The sequence below is a fragment of the Vidua chalybeata genome, chromosome 13 (assembly GCF_026979565.1).
Source record: "Vidua chalybeata isolate OUT-0048 chromosome 13, bVidCha1 merged haplotype, whole genome shotgun sequence".
NCBI classification, from domain to species: domain Eukaryota; kingdom Metazoa; phylum Chordata; class Aves; order Passeriformes; family Viduidae; genus Vidua; species Vidua chalybeata.
In genome coordinates this window covers 18,697,103-18,722,246 of record NC_071542.1, presented here as the reverse complement: position 1 = coordinate 18,722,246, position 25,144 = coordinate 18,697,103, and the positions used below count along the sequence as shown (strand labels likewise).

The following is a 25,144-nucleotide window of genomic DNA, read 5'->3' as shown; positions in this document are numbered from 1 at the left end:
ATATTCCAGTATATTGATTATTGAATATGAGCACGTTCTGTGCTTTAGCAAATTTGTAGAAAGCTTCTTTAAAGTGTGGATTAATTGAAGTTCCCCGTGAGCCCAATATGGTCCTGAGTCCTTGGGCCAAGGAAATCAGCCACTGGGGTTTTTCAGCTGTGCCTTGTGCAGGATGTTTGTGAGCATCCCGCTGACTTTGCAGACCTGCAATACAGAACTGGTCCCTGGCTATAAAAGAGCCACAGGGAGGCTGATGCTGATGAGAGCAGAATAAACTCAGACCTTGAGACCACAGGTTGTGCTGCTGCTGTGATAAGAGATGCTGTTTTCATATGAATAGTGCGTGTGCAGTGATGGAAAAGCTCTGGAATAGCCCTCTTGACTCTCTCTCATTGGAATAAGTCACTCCATAAATGTCACCCCTTCCTTGGAAGACCTTTTGTTCATCTGTTACCTTTTCAAACTCCTGTGTTTGCTTCATTGTGTCTGACTTGTGCTGCTGCACGGGGTACTGGGTGTCTCTGCTGCCCCAGGACACAGGAATTTCCTCATCATCCCCACAGGGATAACCAACCTTTGGGAAGCTCAGCAGCACTTCTCCTGTGCCCTCGAGGTGTATTTACCAGGACACATCTGCCTGCAGGGTGCCATGCACCACAGCAGAAACAATTCTTCCCTGCAGGAGTGGTTAAGCACTGGAACAGTTTCCAGTGCTTTCCCCAGGGAAGTGGTGGAGTCACCACCCCTGGAAGGATTCAAAAACAAGCAGAAGTAGCACTTCATTGTATGGTTTGGTAGGCACGGGGGTGTTCAGTTGAAAGTTGGACTTGGTGACCTTGGAGGTCTTTCCCAACCTTAAGGATTCTAGGATTTGATGATTCTACTTGCAGAGCCTGCAGGAATTAGCCCTCATTTCAGGAAGGAATTGAGGTTTCAGTGTGGGAGTGGGAATGACAATAGGAGGAAAACCCTTGGTGCTGCTCTGAGCAGTCTCCTCTGAGGAGAGAACCACTCCCCTGTCACAGCACCCTGTGCACACCGGTGTGATTGTGCTTGGGCACCCAGCCTCATCCCTCACAGAGCCACATTCATTTTTACTGGTGACTGCTCATCTCCAGCCATATTTCTGAAGGTGAAAAAGTGAGGAAGTTAGCAAGTTTGCCAGGGAATGTGGGCATGTACCTGAAATATGGCAGTTCCCTTCAATGTAGCATCTCCCTGGAGAAGAGAGGTTTTTCAGCCTCATCCCTCACGGTATTGACATCCCCACATGCAGCTAAGGGGAGCATTTGTACCTCCCTGACACCACCTCTCTCAGGTTGCTTTCCTTATTGATGGTCTGGTTAAAGTCTCTGTATCATTTTGACATTTTTAATGGCATCTGCATTTACAGCAGAGCGCTCGTGTGAGCTTTAATCAGCTCTCTGTTCACACGTTGTTGCTGTTATTATTTATCTCTATTACAGTAACTCACTGAGGCAATCAACAAGAGCAGGATCAGCCTCTGCTAGGCTGGGGCTGGGGTTTCAGATGGTCTCTCCTTGTCCATGGGAGGACTTGCTGATGATCCCAAAGTGCAGCAGGATCCCGTGGCTCTGTGCCTGCTCTGCTCTCTGTCTCTGTCCCAGAACCTGGAGTCACTGTCACACACCAGCCAGGATGTGCCACACTGATGTATAGAGAAAAAATACCTTTTGGTTGCTGAAGTCGTTTGTTTCTTCTGTTTTATAATTCTCTACCAGGAGCTACTGGATCCCAGTCCTGTAGCCAGTTACACACTCAAGTAGTCTCACACCTGAGCGAGCCTGCTGAGCTCAATGCAGTTAATTGTATGAATAAGTACTTGAATTTTAGCTTATCATCCCTGTATCTACCTTGCTAAAGGTGCAGAAGTGCCCACAGTGCAGATCTGAGAGTTATCATTATGTCATTAGACAAGTATCACATCATGTTCCAGTGAAATGACTCCACAGTCATTGGAGTCACTGCAAAATGGGACTTAGAGGAAAGGGGGAAAAAAAGCAATAGGAACTGATAAACTTTGAGCAACAAAGATCTGATTTTCATGTGAGGTTACTGCAGTGTAAAAAATCAGGTGAGGATAAAATTTCATTATCCAAATTTTACACTGACACACTGCTATCAAATTTCACTCAATTCCCTTTGGTGAGACTGTGGGGTGAAATTTGCTACAGGGAGGAAGCAAACATGTGACCAAATACTGATTGTAAATAAGTGTTCAAGCAGGATGGACTTACAGAAAAGGAGCTGTGTTTGGGGCAGGCATTGTATGGTTGAAACAAGATGCTTGAACTAATGATGGGAAATGGTTTTCCCTTCCTACAAATGGTTTTCTTTTTCCTTCACTTCCTTTCAAAGTGAAAAACACAAACCCAGCAGACAAATCGGATGCTTGGAGCACCCACCTGAGACATGAAAGAGCAAGGATAGAATCATATCTTGTAATGAGTGTTATTTATTTATATTAGGGAAAATAATTGCAACTGGAGCTGTATCAGCTCAGAAGAAGCCACAGTGTGCAGCTGGGGCTCTGATGTGAGGTGTGGGAAGGCAGGAATCAATCCCCAGCGCACACAGGGCGCAGTTTGATCCCTGAACTCCACTTTCCTGTGCTGAGGGACATCAGCTGTGCTTGTGTGGTTCAGGTTTGTGTTCTTTATGGAGGTGCAGAACTGCATCCCTTGATGTTCAAGTTGTGCAGAAAACAAATCAGGGTTTCTGGAATGGAAATTGCTGGGGAACTCCAGCAGCTCCAGCAGCTTTGCTCCCTGCCCCAGAAGGCTCACACAGCCTTAGCAAGTGTCTATGTGAAATAAAGATAGATCATCTCTTCCCACAGATTCTCAGTAATAATTTAAGTCTTATAAAGAGTAAGATTTTGTTTGCTTGGCTCCCAGTGGTGTTAGAGAGGAACTATCATCCCTGTTTACAGCTGTGGGGGATGTGAGGCAAAGCAATAAATGATCTGGGGTGAGGCACGAGTGGGATCGTGCACAGGGGGACGTGGTGTGCTCTGCTCAGGACATGAAACCTCTGCACCTGCATCCTCTAACACCCTGCAGATCTTTTGGAGACCTTGGAATTGTCTTCTGGGGTTTTATTTTGGCTTTTAACATTTGCTCAAGAAACACAAATTTGTAAACTGGTAATCAGCAGTGCAAATTAACTAAGAGCTGTCTTCTTTTTCTGCTGGATATCATCATTCTGACCAATGAGTATCCTCCTTCTCAAAATGAAGGCTAATAAATAAAAATATTGCCAAAATTAATGGATAGAAGCAGTTTCTCAGTGTGGGTTTATAGCCAAGTACTGTAGAAGGAGAGGGCTATGAAATTTCTAGGACAAAAGCACAGGCTTAAGTGAGCTTTACATTTACCTCGCTAATCCTGGAAACAGATCCAGGGCTGAGAAGCAGCATGTGTCACCTGGGATTAGTTTCCATGTTTGCAAATAGAAGAGTTTGTGAAGACAGCCCTGTTGCTGGGATTCCACTCACCTCTCCTGCCTGGCAGTGGGATTTACACCACTCGCAGGAGGGTTGGTGGTGAAATGGAAACCAGCTCTGAGCACAGCCAGCTGTGCCTGGAAAGCCATCAGTAACTGTGCCCTTCCCAGCAGCCTCTTCTGAATAGGATGAGGATTTTCTTCATCCTTGCCACAGCTATGGTGAAAGGCTGCTAAGTAGAGGGGAGGGCTGCTGAAGAAATCCCTGTTTTCCTGCAGACTTTTTGCTGAAGAAACCTCGACCTCAGGTGATTGCTTGAGCTCTGTTCAGTGCATGCAGCTCAAAGAGGTGTTGTACAGGTGCTGTTTCGATAGCAAATCAGGAGAAACTGTTCCTGTAGGGCTGACTTCCCTCTCCCATCCTCCACAAGCTCTTCAAAAGGGAAGGGATCAGGCAGGATTGTCATATGAGGGTTCTCCCTGTGCCTTAATGCATTCCATAGGGAACCTCCTCTCCGTGTCAGTGGCCAGAGGGTTTGGGGTCCTCCTGTGTTGCTGTTATTAGCACAGGAATTACCTGATATATTCACTCCATACCTTCATCCCTGAGCCTGGGCAGCCTCAGGACATCCAGTCTCCAGTGTTATTTTCTTTCCTCCCATCTACTTAGTCCAGACAACAAAAGTAAATAAATAAATTAATAAATCAGAAAACAAACAACACCAAGGAGAGAGCTTTCTTTAGATTATCTTGTATGTTATCTTATGGGAGCATAACAAAGAAACAATATTTGATGGCATTATTAAATCGACAGGATTTGCTTGGCAACACCACCTGCCATTAAGTGCACTGCAGGCAGGATGTGACCCTCTGCATCTAATTCCACTATAAATTCATTCCTTCCAGCAATCTAAAAGCACTAAGAAACAGGATATTAAAAGATTTCAGGCCTGATCCAGTAAGGTGTTAAACAAGTCCTCAACTTTAGGTATAACAGTAGTGCCATTGTGTCCTTGCACCCTAAAGCTGGGTCTGGGGGGAAGATGCTGAAGCTGGGTCTGGGGGGAAGATGCTGAAGCTGGGTTGGGGCAGCAGATGCTGAAGCTGGGTCTGGGGAGAAGATGCTGAACCTGGGTCTGGGGGGAAGATGCTGAACCTGGGTGTGGGGGGAAGATGCTGAAGCTGGGTCTGGGGAGAAGGTGCTGAACCTGTGTCTGGGGGGAAGATGCTGAAGCTGGGTTGGGGCAGCAGATGCTGAAGCTGGGGTGGGGGGTGGGCGGATGTTAAAGCCGGGTCGGGAGGGCAGTTTGGGAGCAGGGGTTCCTTTGGAAGGCTCTGGCCGAGGTGCACACGGGGCTGTGGGGTGAGGCAGCCCCGTGTGCCCCCGTGGGTAACTCCGTGTGCGTTCGCAGGCTGTGACAGCGAGCACTGGGGGCCCCACTGCAGCAACCGCTGCCAGTGCCAGAACGAAGCGCTCTGCAACCCCATCACGGGCGCCTGCGTGTGCGCCGACGGCTTCCGCGGCTGGCGCTGCGAGGAGCTCTGCGAGCCGGGCACCTACGGCAAGGGCTGCCACTTCCAGTGCCAGTGCCACCACGGCGCCACCTGCGACCACCAGACCGGCGAGTGCCACTGCGCGCCCGGATACACCGGCGTGTTGTAAGTGCAGCAGGAGCGCGCTGCGACTCCCTTGAACTGCTTTGGGTCCGCCGCGCTCAACGCGACGAGTAACTGGCTGAATTTACACCCTGTTATAGACTGGCCTCTGGAGAAATGAGGGAACGGGATTTCAGAGAGAATGAACAAAGGGAACCTCTGTTCTTGCTGCTGGATATACCTGTGTCCCTGAAAGGAGCCTTCAAGAGAGCTGGAGGGGAACTTAGGACAAGAGTGTGCAAGAACAAAGGGACATGGCTTTAATCAGGGATAAATGGGATATTGGAAAGGAATTCTTCCCTGCGAGGGTGGGGAGGCCCTGGCACAGGTGCCTAGAGAAACTGTGGCTGCCCCTGGAACCCTGGAGGTGTCCAAGGCCAGGTTGGATGGGGTTCAGAGCACCCTGGGATGGTGGAAGGTGTCCATGCCCTGGCAGGGAGTTGTATCTGCTTTCAATGTCTCTTCCAACCCAAACCATTCTGGAGTTCTATGATTCTATGCTATTAAAATAAAATATAGTGCTAAAATAAGCTTTAAAATAATTTATATGTTCCAACTTGCGCAACAACTCTACCTGTTCCTAATTTCAGAATGTGAACACAATCCAAATTACAGTGGAGTTTTGATAAGCAGTTGGACTCTCTCCTCATTAGCAGTCTAGTGCAGCATCAAATGGGACTTTTCCATCCCCAATTTATTTGACTTTCAATCTAACTGAGAAAGCATTGCTGTTAACTATATCAGCTTAGTATCTAGGGGGTAAATTTTAAGCACAGAGAGCAGGGATTTAGCGGTGTGACTCCTATTAACTTTAACGAGAATCATGTAGCTAAATCCCCATCCACCACACGGAAAGTTTACCAGTAGGATTCACAAAATCTGCATATTAATTTTAGGACAGCAAGCAATAGTTTCTTGTTTAAAATTGCCCACAGTGTAACATCAGTTCTCATTAGAGATCTTTCAGCAGTTTCAGAAGTAATTATGTTTTTCAGAATTATTTAAGAGGAAAAGAGAATTTAGTCACTTAATTTGGTTGGAGATCTATTGTAGGTGAGTTAATAGTTTTGCAGTCTATTATTTGTTGACCTGCATGAGGGGGAAGGTAAAAAATAAGGACAGAGTTAACCCTCATAAATAAGTGATAGGTCTTGTGAATATTTTATTTAGTACCTGATTTCCTCCCAGACTTATGACCTCAGTCATGGAAGCACTCACTCCTAACCACTCCACTTACTCTTGGGAGTGCTCCCCTTGACATCAGCGTGTCAGTTCTCAGCAGGGCCAGCCCCTGATGCTGTAGGAACATCCTCATCAGAGGACAGTCAGTTAGGGGGACAACATCCTGTAATTTCAGAACCTCAATGCTGAAAGCTCTGATGTGCAGCTGTAGGACACACTGGGTTTTGCAGGGATTACCCCCACATTGCCCCCCACGAGTACTGAGAGAGACTCAATGAGTTTAAATAGCCTTTAAATGATGTTGAGTCCTTGCCAGTCCATTATACACTGCAAATGTTAACATTCAGTACTGACAGGAGGAATTTCAAGCGTTTTAATCCCACCCTTTATTCTGTTTGCAGCTTCTTTTATTGCCATGTCATATAATTCACATTGAAGGCTTCATCCTGCAACTCGTATTTTCCTGGGCTATTTTAATGGTTATGGGTTGTCCTGTTGAGATGGGTGGGATTTGGTACATGCAGAAAGGTTACACACATGCATCAGCCTTACAGGGCTGGATCCAGGCCACATAAACAACCCCAGCAGAAATAAAAGGAATCTCAGCTAATTGCAGTGCCAGCTGAGCCTTACTGAGGTCTCATCATTTGCATGATGACTCCCATGATGGCCTGTGCTGTGTGTTTTCCTCATTGGCTGTTCCCTGGAAGTTCTCTAAACTGATGTCTGTGTTTCCTGTTGTTCTCTCTCCCCAAAGCTGCGAGGAGCTGTGTCCCCCTGGCAGCCACGGGGCGCAGTGCGAGCTGCGCTGCCCCTGCCAGAACGGCGGCGTTTGTCACCACATCACCGGGGAGTGCTCCTGTCCTGCTGGATGGATGGTGGGTGCTGCTGCTCCTCACTCAGGAACTGGAGCTGGCTGCTCATGGGTCACTGTGAAAAACGCCAATCACTTGTTTTTTCAAAATCTTAAAAGTTTATTAGTGATAAAATAGTTATAAAAAATAGTAATAAAATTAGAGTGATGAAAATTTGGACAATTAGGATTAGGACAATACGAGACAATAAAAAGCAAAGAATTACAGACGTCCGGGTGTTTTTGGGCACTGAGCTGCCAAAAGCATGCCTTGTGAACAAAGGAATAACCTTAAAAGCAACAGCCTGTTGCATATTCATATATCTCATACATGATGCATAAATGCCTTGCAAATTAAGAATTTCTCTGTTTTTTGTCAACTGCTTCCCCTTAATCCTGGTGGTTCCATAAAGACAGAGGGAAGGTGGAAGATTGTTTGTCTTTTCTGATAAGGAGGCTGTAACTCTTTGTGTGCCCTGTCACTGTTATCTCTGTGCAAAGAGTTTCTTGATTATCTCATGTCTTTCTTGAGCTAGTTAAAAAGTATCTTACATAGTATAGTTCCTATTTTAACATTGTGTTATAACCTAAAACTATATTTAACACACTACTTAAGAGAATTAATACAGCATAACTTTCTAACATTACACATATAATATTCATTTTAATATTTGCAAAAAGCCAATCATAAAATACGCATTTTTCACAGTCAGTGTCTCAGCTGATGTGTTTCAGACAGGCTGTCACAATTCCCAGACTGGAACCACATTTGCTGGGTGTGCACAGCACCTGCACAGACAGGCCATCACTTTGGGACCTTGCCACCTTCCCTGGAAGTGTTCCAGAAACATGTGGGTGTGGCACCTGGGGACAGGGGTTAGTGGTGGGCTTGGCAGTGCAGCGGGAATGGTTGGATTTGATCATCTTGGAGGGCTTTTCCAGCCTCAGTGGTTCTGTGATTCTCTGACTGGTAGGTGCCATCACAGAGTTTAAAAACAACAGCATGCCACGAGACAAGAGAGTTGTCTGTGAGTTCCAGCTCCTTGGAATACTCCCTGCAGCCTTACACAGTGCCCTCACACAGGACAGAAAGCTCAAAGCCCAGCTCAGCACTGTCAGAGGCACAAAGTGCCCTGTTCCCCTTCAGGGAGAGGGGAAGCCTGGGGGAATCCGAGGCTCAGGCAGGCAGCAGAGCTGAGCCCAGGGCACAGTTCAGTGTCGTGTCCTTGGCCAGGCACCACTGGCATTGATTGCCAGAGATTTGCTTGTGTCAGGGCTTGCACTGCAGAGAGACAGCTGCCCTAACCTTTAATCCTTTGTGTCAGGAAAGCAGTGCCAAGCATTTTCAAAGTCCTCAACTTTATCAATAATGTAATAATGAACTCTCTTGGGGCGTGCCAAGTCTCACAGGCCTTCATCCCATTTAGCTGTACTAAACTTCTTGGCATTTTTCCTGTATCTGACAATTAGTCTCTTGGCAAAGTTGCTGGATTTTAAAGCATGCAAGTACTCTGAACTTTTTATTTTTACATGGAAGGCCCTGCAGATCATCATACAACTGTGAATTTTTATGGGGACCCTCTACCTGTTCAAACATACAAAAGCTGAGAGAGGTTGATGTTCCTTTCCATTTATACATCAACTGCTTTGAGTTAAGAAGTACCAGATCTGAGATGCTGCTGTACATCAGCAACAATATTCTGTGGGAGAACATTGCTATTCTTCATTTTTGGTGGAAAATATCTCCAACTGGAGAGCTGGAATCTCTCTAACACCACCCATCATGGCAAGGGTGGTGATGAGGTTATTCCATTTCAAATGACAAAGGCAAAACTTGTCAGAAGTATGAATATGGCCCCTTGCCCTCACCTGGCAATCAGTGGTGGCAAAGAAAAGGTTCTTTCCTTGAGTGCTGGAGCATTAGGAAAGCAATTCACTTCTTTTTGAAGGCCTATCAGTCCATTCTGGCACTACCCCCTAAGAAGTGATCAATAAAGTGATTCACATAAAAATATTACTTTTTTTCATCTCTCCTCCTGCATGCCAAGATTTCTCAGGATCTGAGTTGTTTTTCTGTATTCTTCCTTACTTGTATTTTATCAGGAGTTTTCTCCTGTTTTTCAAAGTTAAAACATCACTAAACAAATAAGAATATCAGAATAGAACAGACATTTTTAGATGTCTTTTAGGATGCAGCACAGACCCTAAGAAGAACCAGAGCACTGCACAGAAGCTATGGCTGTATTCTGGCCCAGTCCTGCCCAATTCCTTACAGCCTGGAGTTCTTTTATGCATTTTTAGGAGCCCAGAGAGACTTTTCTGAAAACTGTGTTGTTGGCTGCACAGTCCCTGGAGAAACCCTAGAGTTAACAATTGATGTTTGAAACAAGCATAACTGAAAATTGAAGAGAAAGATCAAGTATTCTGCAGAAAGAAACTGAAATTATAAGTAAAAGCACTCAGCTTGTAAATGTTGAGATTTTAAGTATAAAGGGTCTCTCCAGGGTTTTAATGAAAAGCTGGTAATTCAGTGTACAGAGAGGGATAACAAGTGTGTTTTCACGCTATATTTTTAACTCTTGGTGGTTGGAATGGTTTGGGAAGTGAGACATGAGGGGGCTGTAAAGGAGCAGGCGAGATGGGATTGCTAGACAGCATTCATTTTATTTCACACCACGGATTTCTGTGACACCAGGAATTTTACTTGCTGATTTGAGGCTTGAGACTGCACATATATATTGAATGTACCATCATTTTAGAAGGAGAGAATTCTCCCTAGATTTATACAAGTGCAAATCCACTTGGACTTTATTGCTGCTGGATGAGCTGCAACTTTTATCCTTTCCTAGGTTGGCTTATTAACAGGAGCTCAGCTCCCTTGGGGTTTGGTGGGATGGGGAAGGGAAGGCATTGACTTTAAAAGGAGGAAGTTCTGGGGTTCTGAGGTTCCTCCTTGGATCTGCCATCTTCAAAACCTGGTTCTTTTATGACTTGTAATTTCTTTCCTCCCACCAGTGCTGAATCTCTCAGCAGCACAAGTTCCATGGACAGTGTCCTGTGGGATTTTACTGCCCCATGGGTTTTTCACCAGGAGGATGGTGGCCAACAGCCTCTCTTGTTGAAGAGTCAACAGAACGTGGTTTCCAGCATCCCACAATGTTGGGCTTTTTCCACTTCTGTGTCTTTGTGGCTGTGGAGTTTGGTGGGTGGCTGCTTTAGGGCCTCATTAACAATTTACAGGTTTAATTCTATACATCTTTCTCACTTGCAATATTAAATTCTCCAAGCGCTCTCAGGAAGTGGGGAGAGAAGTTAATTTAGCATTTACAATGCTTCTCAGAAGCCCTTTCGAAGGACTAGATCTCTGTGCTCAGGAAAGCAGCAATATTTCCTGACATGACAGAACATTTGTCACTGGCAACACCCCCTGTTTGGCCCCAGACCCCCTTCCCAAGGCATGGTGGTGCTGTGGTAATACAGCACTTTCTGCTCATCACTTCTCTGCTATTGATCCTGAGCATTGTGAAGCATCATTTGTATTTTTGTCTATTTTTCTTTCTGTTGTGGATTTTAAATATGGGGGTGTCTGAGAAAATGGAGGAGAAAAAAAATCTTTTCTGTCCTACAAAATACAGAAAACAATGTCAAGAGCAGAAGCTGATGAGATCAGGGCCTTAAAAAAGGTGCTGATGGGGTGAACTTTGCTGATTAGATGTATAAGCAGCAGGAAATGTTGGTCTGACATTTGATCCTCTAGAGAGGGATGTTTTGAATTCCCTTAGTACATATTAATGCAAAAAGTACAGCTAAAGATTCTCTTGGCTCCAGGGGGATGCATCCCAGAGTATTGCTTTCTCATCATTTGTTGATAGAAATCCTGTTCCTTTTGAGACATGAAGGGAGAAAGTATTTATTATCAAGATAAATGGACACTTAGGTTTTCAGATATATAGTGTTGTGTATTACTCAAGTCCAGAGACACCAGTTTTTAACACTGTAATCTGAAAGTTCTTGAACAGAGGCCAACCTGTCTGTTTTACAGCCCTGGTCGGGAAAGGCTCAAAGTATCTGTTTTATGGTGACATTGAAGAGCAGCCTCTTCACTTTGGGGCTGTTGATACAGCTAAACTTCCCAAGCCCCGAGGAGTGAAAGCAGCCATTATATTCCTGGCTTATATTTTGAATAAGCTGTGTCTGATACATGCTTTGTTCAAAACCCAGAGGCCCCAGGGCTTGGTTAGGGAAACAGAGAAATTAAACCCAAATAATCCTGTGGCCAGACACTGTTTCTGTCTCACGCTGGGCACTGTGGTGGCACTGGCAGCAGCACCACTTGCTGCAGATGCCAAACATTTTCCATTATAGGACCACAACTTCAGATCCCAGCACTGCCAGACTTGTTTTGGCTGAAGTTCCTCAGTTGGATGCCAGCCTCAGGCTTTAGATTTGCTCACAGGGAGGAAAACATTCATACAACTTCTAAGAAAGTCTGGGGAAATCCTTGTAAGGCCTTGATACTTGGCAGGGATACTATGGGATACCTGGGGGGGAACCACCTGAGACTGGCAGGTGAATTCTCCAAAGACATGATCCCACACAAGGGTGAGCATTCCCTGCCTTGGGGCTGAGCAGCTGGAGCAGGGATTACCTGGGAGCTGCTTCACTTGTGAGCAGTGCCAGGGGCACAGCAGGAACAGTCTGGCTTTGCTTCACTCCCAGGGCTAGTTAAGCAGGGAGGGGAAGGAGGAATCATCTCAAAGATGAGAATTTGGGTCTGGGTGGAGGAGAGGATTAAAAGGGAGGCTGCAACAGGGATTTGGAATAGACTGGAATAAAGAGGCAGGAAAGCAGAGGACTGGGACCATAAAACAGGACGTGGAGTTGAGGCAGCTCAGGGACTGAGATGTGGCTCCAGGGTTGGGGATAAGGAGCTGGGAGGATGCTGGATGCTGCATCCTGTCATTTAGGGATTAGGTAGATATTCCACTGCAAAATTCCTTCTTCTGGCCAGAAGGCTGCTGCAGTGCTGATGTGGAGACTCACATTGCTTCTGTGCCATCACTGGGGGCTTTCTGCAGATGTTCTAATCCTCATTCCCATCCTGCCCCTCCATGGCTCTCCCAAAGCTTTGGCAGATCCATCCATCTGAGAGATGGATGTGTGGCTGGAGAGAGCAGAGGGAGCAGTGAGAAGGGTGTGAAGGGCAGTAGAGGGATCTCCAGCCTCCAGCTGGGTTGGATGAATGAGACTGGCTGAACAGGAGAGATCATCACAGACCATCAAAACCAGCACAGCTACACCCTCCCAGTGCAACCTTCCCAACAATCCCCTCCTTCCCAAACCTTCCCTGTGCAGCAGGTGGCCAGCAGCTTTTCAGACTCCCCATTTCACAAAAACCCCAGGAGCACCCAAGGAGTTTTGTAGACTTCTCTGCTTGCCTTTAACTTCTCCCACATCTTCATGTGGCTGTTCAAGGGGCAGTGCAAGCCCAGCTGCAGTTTGTGGGGGAGATCCAAGGAAGAGAATTATCCATGAGTGTGCAGTGGTGAGAAAAATCCCTTCTGGAGTCAGGCCAGGCAGGCATTTACTGTGGTAGCAGAGTTTTCAGACTGTCTTTAGCACATCTTATGCAGATAAAATATTGCTACTACACTTACATCTAGTTTTAGCAAGAAGGACAATAAAATTCCAAGCTGCACAGAGAAATTTATTGCATTATGAATGTTGACTGAAATATTGCTCTTTCTGCAACCTTACCAGGGGCTGGTGTGTGCACAGCCTTGTCCTCCTGGAACCTTTGGAATTAACTGCAGCCAGGACTGTCCATGCCACAACGGAGGACACTGTGACCCTGTGACAGGAAAATGCCTCTGTACAGCTGGCTATATAGGAGACAGGTAAAAATCTACCCCCAAAGCCTTTCATTTTAACCACAGACTGTCAATATTTATATCCCTTCTAGGACAATCTCCCTCCCTGAAAAATGGTGTTATGTTTCTATTGCTCCAATTAGGTTCATCCTTCTGAAGCACTTCAAGCAATATAAATGTGGCAATGTTATTACTTTTTATTGGCAATGCTCTCCATTTACAGGGGTTTTTAATATAACTTTTAAAATTTAATGGATTAAATTTAATTTAGATATTTACAGTGATAAATTTAATAGAGAGCATTACATGTTTACAAGATATGTAAATGAACTATCTTTATACAAATTAATATCCTCAAGAGTAAGCAATGCTGCAGTTTAATGTCTCCTTCATTCTTCTGTGCTGCTGTAGCACTGATCCATCTCAGCCACCAGCAAAAGGTGATAAATCCTCAAAATTTATAAACGAGAGCCTTCACCCATGAATCGATCAGAGCAGATGATAATATTGTTTTACCAAGGTGTCATGGATTCAGCAAAATGACTACACAGCAAAGTCAATGAGGGATTGCAGCACATGCTGGCTTAGCCTGCAGCTAATCCTGGCTAACAAAGGGTGGGAAGTGCAGTTAAAGCAGCTCTCAGGAGCACTTTGCATGGGGCCTGTGGCACCAGGGTTTGCAGAGATGCACAGCTCACCAGTGGATGTTGTTCTAAAGCACTTTCTCCTCTATATTCCCTTTTTTATTAGCTCTATACTGACATATGTTACAATTATATTTTTATGCAACAAAGCTCATTGGAATTTCTCATCTCTGCCCTCACTGAATAATCAGCAGGTCGTTGTAGCACAAACATCCAACCCTCAGCCCTGTGGGAGGGTCAGAAGGCTGCTCCTTCCCATTACACAGGGAGCTTCCCTGTTTCCATTTTATGGACAGTTATAATTGGAGGGGGTTCTGGAGTTTATGTCAGGATTTGCATGGGGTTGAATATGGAAGAAATACTAATTGTTTCCAAGTAATTTAGAGGAGAAGACATCAATGTGCCTCTCTTCCCCATTCTCCATCTGGAGACTGTTTCCAGACATGTGGTACCATATAATTCCTGTTTCTCTTTCTGTCTTTGTGGAGACTTTTCCACTGAAGGAGGCAGCTGTGCAGCTGGGCCTTTATAGTGGGGACCACACTTGAATCCCGAGCTGCTCCCAGTGCTGGCCATGCTGGGGGAGGCTGACAGAGCCTCTCTTCTCTCCTCATTTGGTTGTTGCACACCCTGATGGATTCCTGGCTGTAGATGGATCAATCCAATCAAGTGTTGGAGCTGTTGGGAGCTCCCAGCCAGCAGCTCACATCCCTGTTGGGGATGAGGAAAGGAGATGGGAAGAGCATTTTACTGCTGATTGCCCTTAGAGAGGGCAACTCAGGGAGAGACTGGGCAGAGGAGGCACCTCAGGGAAGACATGGCAGGAGCTCACAGGGGTCCTTGAGCAAAGGGAGTGTGGACTCAGGAGATCTGTACTTGGAGAAAAGGGAGGGAGATTTGGACTCCAAAGAGAGACATAACTTGGGAAGGGAGACAGTAAAAAAATAAGGCAGAATCAGGCTGGGAGAAGTGGAAAAGAAGCAAGGGAAGGTCACACTCTGGACCTGCATTCAAGCAAAACCCTTGGGAATGGCTCACCTTCCTTCCCAGAGCAGGGAAGTAAAAGACACTGAGAGGAGAGGAAGGAGAGCAGAAATGCAGGTGTGTGAAAGGATGAATGAGAACAGGATTGAAAATGTAAACAGGCAGTTAGGAAAGCTCTGCTGCAGCAGGGTAAAACTGGATTAGCCTAGAAATTCCCACCTTTCCAACAGGTTCCTGGAAGGTTAGAACATGTTGATCTCTCAGCCTTTAATCCCCCTTCCATAAGGATGGGAAACCTCAGGCCTGTTGTGTCCAGCTGCAGTTCTGCTGCTGTCTCGGGCTGGGCAGCCCTGGTTTGTACTGGCTGTACTGGTTTGTTCTGGGCACACACCTGCCTCACCTGCCTGGGGCCCCACTGATTTCAGTGAGGGACGAGGTCTTTAAAGAGCCTAAATGGCTTCCCTTGGGTTTGTGTTCACACCACAGGGACAATGGGACAGACCAGGCAGCTCCAGTTTAGCTCAGAGTCTGTTTTACACTCTGCATCTGCTGCTGTTGCAGTGTCACAGCAAAAAGAAGAGCAGGAGAATCTGCTGAACAACAAAACACTGCCTGCTTTAACATTTTACAAGGCATTGAAAAAAATCTTAATAATGACAAATACTGTGAATAACAGCAATAAAGACATAAATACATTTTACCTACTGTCATCTTTAAATTGTCAATAAGTACTATATAATGCTACAGTTCATCATCATGTGCAGAAGATAATAACACAGAGTTAGATAAATATCTGTGGAGCTGAAATGGTCATAAAGGTCTGTGTGAGTGTAATTGCCACACTTTTGTTCCCTACCTGTTTTCCAAGAGTGGCACTGCACTAAATCTCTAGGAAATTGGCAGCACTGTTAATAACTGCAGGATGCTTTGTGTTCACTGAAATGACTGGATCTGTCACAGAAATGTGTGTTTTACAAACTGGAAAGGAATAATAGCAGAGGCACAGTTAGAAGCTGAGAATGGAGTGTTTCAGAATTGAGTGGCTCACAGGAAAAGTGAACATGCTGGTTTAGCTGTGCTTTCCATATTGCCCTTAAATCGAAAGATTGAATCTTAACAGCATAAATCTCACATTTATTAGAACTATATGGGCAGATTTACTCTCCTGTTGTTGTGTTTGTACTTGTATCTCTTATCTCCAGGTTAGTGCATTTTGGATGGCTTTTCATATTTGTCTGTGCTACATAAACGTGAGCATTGTTTCAAAACAAAGAGGACAGCCTAAAAAACTTTGCAGCATTATTCCTTAAAAAAAAGAATATTGTGGGGGAAAATGTAGGAGCATGTACTAAGTTCATCTGTTAAGCATGTTGCCTTCTGTTTAATATTTTGTGAAATTGCTTCTATTAATTCTACAGGTGACAGCCATATTATCCTATCCCAACCCAAATAATTATGGTACATATTAAAGTTCAGTGGATATTATAATACGAACCTCCCCAGATAGGCAGAAAGCAATGTAAATTAAACAAGAAACATAACTAGGGCTTAGCAGCTCATTTTGTAATTTAATTGAACAATGTATCTGGTTGTTAATGGTGCTATGGACACATTAGATTGATATGTTGCAAAGAAAAGATGTTTAAGTCGAAAGCTAATTCCTGCTGTGATTATTCTCATGTTCCAGAGGAGTCATTATTAGTATTCTTTGTATAAAATTCATTAGAGGTAGCTGCTTGATCTCCAAATAAATAAGTTGGTTAAATTGTTAGTAGAAAAAGGCTAATTATGTAAATGGATTGGATCGTCAATATTTCATTTCCAGATGCTTTTCTCCCTGCTAGGTAATGCTTCATCTTCTATAAATATAGAATGATACAGTGCACTATTGACTAAGAATTCACCCCGTGGAGCTCAGAGCTCTCCTGCTCACTCAGGGCCTGTGCAGCAGTGAGGACATGAGGAGCTTCATTGTTCCTCCTTGCATTTCATTTGCTGTGAGTGTTCCAGCCCACTGTTCCCATTCTTTGCTGGCTCTTTCCTTTGCAGCTGAACCCCCTGAGAGCAGCAGGGCTCTCTTTCTCTGGTGCCTCTCCAGACTCTTTCCCTCTTTGTCCCAAACTCCTCTCACTTTGGGTCGTATGAACTCCTCAACTCAGATTTGCAACCAGCAACTGCGTCGGTGCCTGCTGGAATTAAATCACCAGCCAGGCCCTTGCTGTGTTCATTTATTTTTAGTAAAACGTGATAATCTGAAGCTGCAAAAGTAATGCCCTTCTTATATACAGCCTGTGTTCATTGCAGTTTTGCCTGGCTTGCATCACACATTAATCTTTTATTACTGATCGTTATATTAACTCTCACCTGCCAGCTGTGAAATGACCTGCAGAAAGACATTTAACAATTGCCTCCATCCACTGAGTTTACGGTATACACTTTAATCAATGCTCAGGCTTAAATTAATGCTGATAGGCAATTTCCAATGCCTGGCATCCATGTGATAAGGGAATTGGGCTTTTCTGGGCTTCTTTTTCTGTTTTTATTAACTGAAAAGGCCTATCTGTATTTCACGGTGGATCATGTAAACTGTGGTACTGACTCATTGCAGAATTCTGAAACCACTGAATTATGTCAAGCACACAATCAGTTGCTTTCTTCAGGACCTTAGCTGAGCTTTTCCAAGTAGGAAATAATCTGAACTCTTAAATTGGTTGTGTAGGACAAGGAAACAGACTTTTTGGCAGATCTCAGAACATATCCAAGTAGGGTGATATCTTTAACAGTTCATGGAAGGTGCAATTTAAAACAATCTGTGTAAAGTGTTTGCAGGTTCCAATTGCATGTGCATCAAATATTAGAATGTTGGCAATTTTTAAGAAGATTCTCCACTAAGGAGCATGAAAGTGATTTTTATTGAGATTTTATACTACTGAGCTACCCTGGAGTAGGAGAAGAAAAGCAAATTTAAGCTTCTAGTTACTCAGAACACACACAAAACACAAAGGGGTTTCTTTTCTCCTAGTTGGTATAAAACTGATGCAATGTCAACAAAGAGGGCAAGTAAAACTAAAACGTTGCTGGAGAACATTTTGCTCAATATTGCTAAATACGCTTTCCCTTTTAACCCTCCTCATCACTGACAGGGCCATGTGCTTTCAAGGGAGGTGCACAGTCCTCCTGTGATAAAGTCAAGCAGGTGAGGGGTTTTATAGTAAAATATTTTATTGCCTATCAGTTTCTTATGACTGATGAACACAGCTGTCAAGGTTCAGGAAAGAAGAATGGATTTTGTGAATGAAGGTAATATGAACTAATGCAAATTTAGCAGGATATAATTGGGCATGGATGAATGCAGTTTCTCTCAGCAGCAATTTGCATGCCCAAGATATCCCATCACTCCGGTGATACCATCAGTTCAGTGTGTTACATCAATAAATGAGCAATAATTGCTCTGGTTGGTATTTAATTCATGAACAAAGAGGTTCCTGTTGAAAGCAATGTCCTGCTGAGATTGTGGCAGTAACTGGGTCCCATGTCCCATGCCATGGCAGGTGCCAGGAGGAGTGTCCCATCGGCACCTACGGCTTCCAGTGCGCGCAGACCTGCGCCTGCCAGAACGGGGCCAAGTGCTACCACGTCAACGGGGCCTGCATCTGTGACCCTGGCTTCAAAGGCATCCACTGCCAGGAAAGAATGTGTCCTGAAGGCTTCTATGGCCTCAAATGCAACAAGAGATGCCCTTGCAATATTACCAACACCCTCAGGTATGTAACATCATGTAATATCCTAGTGCAGGGACTGGTCCAATAAAAGCATTGGGAAAAAATTCGGTCAACTACACCTACTGTCCTTTTCTCTGTAGTTTTAAGTGCAAACACAGAGATTTTCTCTGGTTTGCAAAATTTTGACTTAAATGACCTCAGGTTTGGAAGCATAAGCCTCAGTCCAGCCAGATACAAAGCATGTGTCTGTTAACAGTTCTGGTAACACCTGAAACAGCCTGACATACAGCTTTATCCTGTAAACCTTCTAGGCAGAAGAACCACCAGGTGATGCTCATATGTGTGGATATTAACCCCCTGAAGTTTAAAAAATAGATATATATTTACTCAAATCCAACACTTGTCCTCTTTTTTATGACATGGGTTTGCTTGTTAGATCTATAGACAGCAAGGGGACTTTCAACATGAAACCTAATTTGCTTCAGCTGATGTCTCATGGCAAATTACCTTGTTGGAAACACTTGAGGCAGGTGTATAAATAGACTGAAATCAATATCCCTGAGTCAGTCTGTGGAACTATAACATGGTTGACATTGTCAAAATAGACTCCTCATGTGAGCCCATTTTTGCTCTTCATTCTCTTTGTGTATGAGGAAAATATTCGGGAAAATAAATATCAGGGAATTATACTTACAATGGAATGAGCCTCACTTAAAAGGTCAGAGTTTGATGTTTTATTCCCTTTTTGCTTTTTTAAAGATCTGATTCTTGAGGTTCTCTTTACTATGAGACAGAGCCATAAACAGACTTGAGCACTTTGAATTTACTTTTCCATTGCAGGCTTGAATAAGTTTTGCAAACCCTGAACAGAAGGAAGAATTTAAGACTCTTTCCTATTATCCCCTTTGCTACCTTAAGTAGCTCCTTGCCTTGTTTACTGACTGCTGGAATTACTGTTTGGAGAATCCTCACTCCCTGTCTTGCAGTAAAGGGAGCCTGGACAGCCAGACCTCCTGGCCTGAGCTGTCTGATGCTCTGGAGCCACATTTCCTCACCTGGACAGTGCTGAGCCCCTCAGCTCCACTGGATTCCCTCCTTTTCCTGCCCATTGCTGTTCAGCAGGCAGAGCCAATTTATGGTTATGTAGGCTTCAGGAGGAGGTGGACATAATTAGATAATGGATGCTCAGGCAAAAATGCCCTTGACAGACATTCTTCAATTTGGAATCAGACAGGTGGGGACCTGACTGTCCTGCTGATGCTGACAAACCCACCTTGCTGTCTTGCTGCTGCTAAAATAAAACCACACTCAATTATGTATGCAAGAAATGGCACCTTGTTTGTGTGCACACACAGACACACACACAAACACTTCAGGCAAATCTCTCTGTGCACTTGAGATAGACCCTATTTGTCTCTGTCCTGGAAATAAACAGGTGATTTTCCTTGTGAATTCAGCTGTGAGTGGTGAGGCTTTGCTTAACTGAAAGTCAGAGCTCACAACGGATTATTTAAAACTGGTAATTGTGGTGATACAACTCCTGTGCAGCAAGAGAGCTCCAGCACAATTGGGTTTGACAGCCAGGATCCAAAGGGTTTGAGGCTCCCAGGGAGCTCTGTACAAGAGTCTTCCTTCGCTTCTGATTATGTTGTGTATCATGAAATCACTGCAAAAATACCATCCCTGAGGCATGAGCTGCACATTATACACTAAAGGTTAGTGCTGTGTTGGGGGATGCCTCAGGAATTACTGCAGAGCGAGCCGAGGGATGAATTCCTACGTGTCACATCACTGCAGCACCTGTGGTAAATCCAAGCTGAATTGCTCCTCAGTGTAAACTGTTTTCAGGTCTACAGGAAGGTGAGAATCTGCTCGTGGGCAGCAGCTGACAGTTGTGTCTTCACCCCTCCTGAGCCTGCAGAAACCTGTTTGTTTCCATAGAGGTAGAAATAGAGTGGAAGGACTGCAGGCCACAGGCAAGGTTGAGCTTGGCTGCAGTTTCTCAGCTACATGCTCAATTCATTAAGAGACTTTTAGGTGAGGTAAGACTGTGGGTTGGAGGGTGAAAGAATTCACCCTGTGTTATTCAGAACTACCTGGGAGGTACTCTGTGAGTTTGCCAGAGGATCTTTCCTGAAAGAACACACTTGCACCTTCCAGCTGTGAGAAAAGAAGAGGCCTCAGAGAGGTTTGAGAGAGCTGAGAAAGGGGGAGGATTGAATCCTCTCCCAGCTCTTTTCTGGGCATGTGGTCATTCCTACACACTCTCCTGTGTCTGCTTGCTGTCTGATGGGAACATTTTATTCCTTCCCTCCCAACTCTGCTCTGTCAGCGTCCCTTGCAGCATCCTCTGCTGAGATGGAATCTCTGGTTCCTTAATAAATGAGTCTGGTCTCTCTGTTGATAAAATCTCCCTTTTCCCTAAATCTTATCACTGCTGTTATGGAACAAAGAGATACCAGCAAGCTGTAGGTCAGTAAATGTTCTTTCATTCATCCATGGGATTTCAGCTCTCCCCTTTTCCACCAGCTCTGCAGAGTGCTGTCAATTGCTGAGCCAAGGAGCATCAGAGCTGGTGGAAAATGACCTTTTCCAAAGGCAGTCCATATTCTGAACAAATCTTTGTGCTGATTGTTTAACCAGTCCCATACAGTGCACTTCTCTGCCCACCCACCTCTTCCCATTCCTCCCTGAGTGTTTGTACTGAAACTGGGCTCTTCCAAAGTAATTCATTTACCCACAGCCATCTATTTTCCCTTGGCTTCTTGCTGTCATCCCCAAGTGTGGAGGGTAATTATTAAACACTTGTAAAAGGTGAAGGAAACTCCTGTCCCTGGATTTGTCTCATTTGATCTGGTTATTGGAGAGTTGACTGGAATGGAAAGTTCTGAGGGCTTTGAGGAGTAGCTGAGGAGGAACGGTAGGAAATACACAATCAGCTTTTCCATTTTCATAGATCTATCTATTTTAATGTCTGAAGAGATCAGAGTGATCATCTAGTCTAACCTCCAGCATGGTAATGGCTGAAGGACACCATCCAATAATTTCTGCATCAAAGCACACTGAAAGGCACTTTGTACAGGACTTTGAACAGCCCCACAATTAGCTGATTTAGAACGTGGTGGTGACTTGGACTGTCCTTCCACAGGAAAGGATACACCTGTAAAAAACTCCCCTCTGCAAAAAGTCCCTGTTGAGACAGCCTACAATAGCTGGAAGGGAATAATCCTGTTCTTCTGTCAGGCAGGGAGGGAAATGAACAGCTGGAGTAGCCCTGGGCACCCACCCTTCCTGAGCACTGGTGTGGAGCCAGCCTGGGGAGCCATGTGCCCTTGGTAATGTCTTTCCCAGGTCAGAGATGTGAGAAGGAAGGAAGCCACTGGGACAAAGGCAAATGGAATGGGCAGATCTCCAGAGGCTCCAGTTCTGCCCCAACACTGGCAAGATGTGCAGGGCCAAACCCCATGGAGCTTCCACGGAGTTCTGCCCTGATCTGAGTCAATAATGTGCTGGACAAGGCTGAAGGAGCAGCCCTGCAGTCTCACTGTGGCCACTGCTTTAAAGCAAGAGGCATTTTAGTGAGGGAGACTGGATGTAGTGTGGACACCATAAAACAGAAAATACTGTAAAATGAGGATTAGGCTGCTGATAACAAAAATGAGAGGACTGGTGCTGCTGTATAAAGAGAAAGTCAAAAAATTCACTGGGAAGGTGTTGCTTTGGCTGAAAGATGTGTGGAGAACAAATTCAGAATTTGGAACAGACTGTGCTGTCTAAAACACTTCTAATTTGCCTTGAGAAATTTACCTGCTTTCCTCAGACTTCCTCAAAATTAGATGCTTAAAAATTTAAAGGTCAAAAATGCCCTTATGCTTTTCAGTTCAGCTAATAAAAATTTTTTAAATAAATCATTTATTGCTGTAAATGTGGCTCAAAAGCCAGGGATTGCACAGTAACTTTCAAAGTGCAGCAGGAGCCCTGGAACCCTTTCCTTGTCAGCCCTGATGTGTGTGTGGACAGCTCTGATCCACCTCTGCTTGGCCTGGAGCCACAGGAACACTTGGCTGCCTGTGTTCACTCCTGGTTTCTGCTCTGCTTCTTCCTGCAATGCAGGAGTGTTGAAGAAATAAAAGTCGTTAAGATTCAACGCAAACTACAAAGGATAACACTGCCAAACTCTTTGAAGAGTGTGAGGTTCCCTCGCTGCTCCCAGCAAGGCTTGGAAAACAGATGTTGGTGGGTTTGCCTTTGGGATCCTTTTGGAACCCTCCCATTCTCTCACCCATCCTTCAGCGATCCTTCTGCAGAGGAATTCTGTTCATTAATTTCAGTTTATTGGGGGCTGGAGAAATGCCTCACATGCACTGTGACCCCTGCTGGCAAAATCTTCCATGGCTACATGGCCTGGGAAGGTGCACTCAAAACAGGAGGGGAGGAATTATACAGATATTTTTAAAAAAATCTAGCTGTATTTCCATCTCCTATTCAAGCTTTGTTCTGCCTCAAACATTTCAGCTTCAGTCCAAAATAGAATTTAATTCACTGGGCAGTCTGGATACATGGATGTTCGGATGGGTGATAGATGAATTTCCTGGCTCTGTTCTATATCTAGGTACAAAATTTGACCAGAATGTGGTTGTACAAAATGCCAGCAGAAGAGAAACCTCCCTAACAAACACACACATACACTATTTCTACATCATGAGCTGCAATATATTTAGTATGTAACTCTGCTTACTTTAATTAGTGGAATAGTTCATACAAACCAGAGAGAAAAAAGAATTAATAGAAAAAAATTTGCACTATTTAGTGATATCAACTGCAGATCTTGAAAGGGTTTCCAAAGGGAGAATGGCATCATTTTAGAAAGGGGGAAAATGAAGGCAGAAGAGTCAGTTAGGTAGCCAAGATTCCCTGGCAGGATTGGGAAGAGAACAGCTGCCTTGTGCAGTTTGGGAAAGCATCTAAATCTCAGTCCTCCTGAAGTTAATGCTGCATCAGGCACCTGCATTGTCAAACAAGTGCTTTGGAGTTAGGAGAAAAACAAAACCCCAATCTGCTCAGGCTGATAACAAAATTATCCTTCATTCAATGGGAAGATTATGTGGATGGAGGGACCCAAACATCTGCATTGGATTTTTCTGGCTCACAGTCCCCTAAAATGTGGGCAAAGCTTTCATGGGTCAGAATATGCCCTCAGACTTCTACTGGCCTTTGTTTTGGAGTGCAAGTTCCCTGTGTCCAGTAGATTCTTCTGGAAAGCCTGTTTGGTTTTGATTCTTGTTTTAGTGCACATCAGAATGAGTTTTTTAATGCATAGCTTGTATCCCATGCAGAAAAGCTGTCCCTGCTGATGAGGGAGCCAACCTCGGAGTTCAAATTCTGAGTGAGTGTAGCATTTTCTGCTGAATTGTCAGAGTCTGATTCAAACTGCCCTGGTCATATATTACCTTTGAAATATTTAATTTACCCACCAGATGCAGTTCTCATGGAAGCGCACGATACATGTAGTAGTGGAAAGAGAGCAACACAAAATTCATTTTAAAATCCATCCTTCTTTAATGTTGAGCTTTCTGCTCCTATTAGGTAATGATTAATAGACACAGGAGTGAAACATGAGCTTTTGTTATTTTTATCTGAATGTTAAGAGGTGCTTTGTGAAAACCATCATTTCAGGGACTGCTTTGTCATGGATGGTAGTTTGCTATGCTGATGAATTGTTTTAATTAGTCAACAAAACACTATTTATGATGAAACATTTGACACTTTAAAAATTTGATCCTTTTTAGTTGCAACACTATATGACCAACTTCTCCTAACAGAAATTGCCTGAAACATAGTTGGAAATTACATTTTATGAGGTTACCTTGAAAATTAACATATACAATATTAATTTTACAGGTGTAAAGAAACCCATTCAGTCATGTCTACAGTTTTAAACTGTAACAAACCCCATGGAGCTTCCATGGAGTTCTGCCTTGATCTGAGTCAATAATGTGCAGGACAAGGCTGAAGGAGGAGCCCTGCAGCCTCACTGTGGCCACTGCTTTAAAGCAAGAGGCATTTAGTGAGGGAGAGTGGATGTAGTGTAAAGAAAAATAAATTGTTTCTGGGATGCAAAAAACTCAGGCACAGAGAGAGATCCTACCTTGCAGAAGTCTATTCTTCTTGTTCTGAGAGTAAAGAAAACAGGATTTCTGGCAATATTATTTCTCGTGTCTCTCACTGAGGACTGCACAGTGCCATTACTGTGCAGTGCTGAGGTGCAGAGGCCACAGAGCGTGCTGAGCTCTCAGGTGAAGCCTCACACTCCCAGCTGGCCTCAGACAACATCCCCCAGAATCCTCCATCCCTTCAAACCAGGAGTTAACCCATCTCCAGCCTTCCCTCTCCTCCTCTCCTAGCCCCAGCCTGCTGCTGTGGGCAGGTGGTGCCCTGAGGAAACCTCAAGGGGGAAAAGTGCCAGTAAAGATAAACAGTTTCATGCAGGAGGAGCAGAGGGGTGAGTGTTCCCCCTAGGGATTCAGAGGGACCAGGCATTGTCTGCTCTTTTGGGCTCGATTCTCCTTTCTCCTTTTCTCTCCATGTGCTCTCACAACGGTGTGGAATTGACTGAATAGAAATGAAAGCCAGAGGATTCATGTTGTTCATTATGCAGCAAAAAGGAACTTGACTCATTTCCCTGTACAGCTGTGACTTAGTCCCAGGGCTCCTGTTAACTCCTGTCCCGAGTAAATCCCAAGGCTTCAGGTGCTGATCAGTTCTGGT

General features: G+C 44.5%; 1 protein-coding gene across 21 annotated transcripts in view; it reads left to right on the top strand.

Annotated features, from left to right (window-relative positions):
• Nucleotides 1-25,144, top strand: part of MEGF11 (multiple EGF like domains 11) — a 272,675-nt gene that overhangs the window by 172,023 nt on the left and 75,508 nt on the right. For all 21 annotated transcript variants that reach the window (XM_053954353.1, XM_053954348.1, XM_053954349.1 and 18 more), the window contains 4 exons: nucleotides 4,878-5,124; nucleotides 7,061-7,181; nucleotides 12,917-13,053; nucleotides 18,206-18,418. In XM_053954353.1, coding sequence (XP_053810328.1) covers nucleotides 4,878-5,124; nucleotides 7,061-7,181; nucleotides 12,917-13,053; nucleotides 18,206-18,418 — 718 coding nt within the window. The remainder of the gene's footprint in view (nucleotides 1-4,877; nucleotides 5,125-7,060; nucleotides 7,182-12,916; nucleotides 13,054-18,205; nucleotides 18,419-25,144) is intronic.